This window comes from Procambarus clarkii, chromosome 10, assembly GCF_040958095.1.
Source record: "Procambarus clarkii isolate CNS0578487 chromosome 10, FALCON_Pclarkii_2.0, whole genome shotgun sequence".
Lineage (NCBI taxonomy): Eukaryota > Metazoa > Arthropoda > Malacostraca > Decapoda > Cambaridae > Procambarus > Procambarus clarkii.
In genome coordinates, this window is record NC_091159.1 from 17899585 (window position 1) to 17903384 (window position 3800).

The 3800-nt window shown below is 45.3% G+C and overlaps 1 protein-coding gene across 1 annotated transcript; it reads left to right on the top strand.

Annotated features, from left to right (window-relative positions):
* The first annotated feature begins 335 nt into the window (after nucleotides 1-335).
* On the top strand, nucleotides 336-977 carry LOC138363188 (uncharacterized). The gene has a single exon (XM_069322181.1). The coding sequence runs from the start codon at nucleotides 336-338 to the stop codon at nucleotides 975-977; it is 642 nt and encodes a 213-aa protein (XP_069178282.1).
* The last annotated feature ends 2823 nt before the right edge of the window (nucleotides 978-3800 follow it).

Sequence of the window (3800 nt, forward strand, 5' to 3'; positions counted from 1 at the left end):
TGGTGTGGAGGCGTAGTGGAGGGCGTGGTTGGGGGGGGGGGCGGCGTGGTCAGAACACAGAGATACAGACAGGTATAAGAAAAGAGAACAAGTGAACCATTAACAAATGGGTGAGAGTGGTAGAGGACACTCCCTATACCTGTTATGTGTGGTGAGGGCAGCAGCAGAGCAGCTGAGGGGAGGACACTCCCTATACCTGTTATGTGTGGTGAGGGCAGCAGCAGAGCAGCTGAGGGGAAACAAGTCCAGATATTAAACAAAGCTGAAGGTCCTATAGTCTCTACATTACCACTTGTCAACATTTGTCCTCCTCACTATGGAACACCTCACCAAACATGTGTCACACTGTAACAACATGTGTCACACGGCAACAACATGTGTCACACTGCAACAACATCTGTCACACTGCAACAACATGTGTCACACTGCAACAATATGTGTCACACTGCAACAACATGTGTCATACTGCAACAACATGTGTCACACTGCAACAACATGTGTCACACTGCAACAACATGTGTCACACTGCAACAACATGTGTCACACTGCAACAACATGTGTCACACGGCAACAACATGTGTCACACTGCAACAACATGTGTCACACTGCAACAACATGTGTCACACTGCAACAACATGTGTCACACTGCAACAACATGTGTCACACTGCAACAACATGTGTCACACTGCAACAACATGTGTCACACTGCAACAACATGTGTCACACTGCAACAACATGTGTCACACTGCAACAACATGTGTCACACTGCAACAACATGTGTCACACTGCAACAACATGTGTCACACTGCAACAACATGTGTCACACTGCAACAACATGTGTCACACTGCAACAACATGTGTCACACTGCAACAACATGTGTCACACTGCAACAACATTTATCACACTGCAACAACATTTTCTTTCTTTTTTTTACACCTTAATAAACAAAGGTGTGTCTTCTCTATTTCCCACGTAATGCAACTTAATATTTTTACTGTGCGTTTTCCAGTAACTGGCGGCGGCAGGCCTCACCACAGCCCAGTATCATAAACTGTTACCCTTAAAGCGGGCGATGAGTCACAATAACGAGGCTAGAGTATGTTGACCAGACCACACACTAGAAGGTGAAGGGACGACGACGTTTCGGTCCGTCCTGGACCATTCTCAAGTCGATTGTCCCACACAATCGACTTGAAAATGGTCCAGGACGGACCGAAACGTCGTCGTCCCTTCACCTTCTAGTGTGTGGTCTGGTCACCATGTTACCCTTAAACACTCTTTATTTAATAGTGAAACAGACAGCAGGGCGACGTGGTGTCCCCTCGGCCCAACCCTTGACACCGCCTCTCATTCGACGACACTAAACGGCTTTACGAGTACACGTCGTCTTCATACTTTCCCCTGTTCTTAACTATAGATCATCTTGGCCTCTCCTCCTCACAATGTTCCAAGCACAACGCGTGTCCACTTAGACTAAGCCACAATGTCCCCTTTCCCCTTCTCTGTCAGGCTCAACACCCTATGTCATATTCACCTCCAACAGATTCCTTTTGACCTCATCACTGGCGAGCTGAAAAGCTCTCTCTCTCTCTCTCTCTCTCTCTCTCTCTCTCTCTCTCTCTCTCTCTCTCTCTCTCTCTCTCTCTCTCTCTCTCTCTCTCTCTCTCTCTCTCTCTCTCACATACACACACACACACACACACACACACACACACACTAGACACAATGGTCTAAAAAGTGGTAATTAAAGTTCAATTCAGGAAAGTGTAAAGTAATGAAATTAGGCGAAGGGAGCAGGAGGCTGAATACAATGTACCATCTGGGAGGTGATATCCTGCAAGAGTCAAATAGAGAGAAAGATCTGAGGGTTGATATTACACAGAACCTGTCCCCAGAGGCCCATATCAAAAAGATATCATCAGCTGCATATGCTAGACTGGCCAACATAAGAACTGCCTTTAGAAACTTCTGTAAGGAATCGTCCAGGACCTTGTATACCACTTATGTCAGACCAATCCTGGAGTATGCAGCTCCAGCCTGGAGTCCATACCTAGTTAAACACAAGAAAAAGTTAGAAAAGATTCAGAGGTATGCCACCAGACTCGTCCCGGAACTGAGAGGTATGAGCTACGAGGAAAGGCTAAGGGAACTAAACCTCACATCCCTAGAAAACAGAAAACTAAAGGGAGACATGATAACTACCTACAAAATTCTCAGGGGAATTGACAGGGTGGACGAAGACAAACTCTTTAGCATTGGTGGAACACGAACAAGGAGACACAGGTGGAAATTTAGTACCCAGATGAGCCACAGAGATATTGAAAAGAATTTTTTCAATGTCAGAGTAGTAGACAAATGGAATGCATTAAGGAGTGATGTGGTGGAGGCTGACTCCATACACAGTTTCAAATGTAAATATGATAGAGCTCAATAGGCTCAGGAATCTGTACACCAGTTGATTGACAGTTGAGAGGCGGGACCAAAGAGCCAGAGTTCAACCCCCGCTAACACAACTAGGTGAGTACAACTAGGTGAATACACACACACACACAAGTGTGTGTTTTCAAGTGTAGATATGATAGAGCCCAATAGGCTCAGGAACCAGTACACCTGTTGATTGACGATTGAGAGGCGGGACCAAAGAGCCAGAGCTCAACCCCCGCAAGCACAATTAGGTGAGTACACACACACACACACACACAAACTTTCTAAGCCAACACATCAAGGGACCGACAAGAATGAGAGGAGAGGATGAACCAGCTATTCTTGATCTGATATTTACCCTAAATGAGTCAGATATAAGGGAAGTTAAGTTGGAAGCCCCTCTGGGAATAAGTGATCACAGTGTATAGTTCTTTGAGTACCTGGTAGAGCTAGGATTTGTCTCCCCCCCAAAAACAAACAAACTGGGAAACAAAGGGCTGGCGTACCGAAAGGGAAATTATGAGATGAGAAAATTCCTAAGGGATATAACATTGGACACAGAACTCAGAACTATGTCACCCAAAAGTGTCAGGAGGCAGTAAACAGGTTTATCCCGGCCCGAATGGAAAAATCCGAGAAGCAAAAGAAGAATCCGTGGTTCAATAAGGCATTTATGGAAACAAAGGAACTGAACAAAAGGCCATGGAGGAACTTCCGAAATAACAGAACACCTGAAAGCAGAGAGAGATACCAGAAAACCAGGAACGTGTATGTTAGTGTGAGAAGAGAAGCTGAGAAAAATTATCAAAATGATATAGCTAATAAAGCCTAGACCGAACCAAAGCTACTACACAGCCACATCAGGAGGAAAACAACAGGGAAGACACAGGTGATGAAACTTAGAACGGGTGAGGACAGGTACACAGAGAATGACAGAGAGGTGTTTGAAGAACTCAACAAGAGGTTCCAGGAGGTCTTCACCAAAGAATGAGGTAAGGTTACTGTTCTAGGTAAAGATGGCAGTAAACCAGGCGGCCTTGGAAGGGTTCGAAATTACAAGAGATGAGGTCAAGAGGCATCTGTTGGATCTAGACGTGAGAAAGGCTGTTGGCCCAGATAGAATCTCACCATGGGTATTGAAAGAGTGTGCAGAGGCACTCTGCTTGCTACTCTCCATAGTGTATAGTAGGTCACTGGAAACGGGAGACCTACCAGAAATATGGTAGACGGCTAATGTAGTCCCAACATACAAAAAGGGTGACAGACAAGAGGCACTGAACTACAGGTCAGTGTCCTTAACTTGTATACCATGCAAGATGATGGAGAAGATCGTGAGAAAAAACCTGGTAACACATCTGGAGAGAAGGAACTTCGT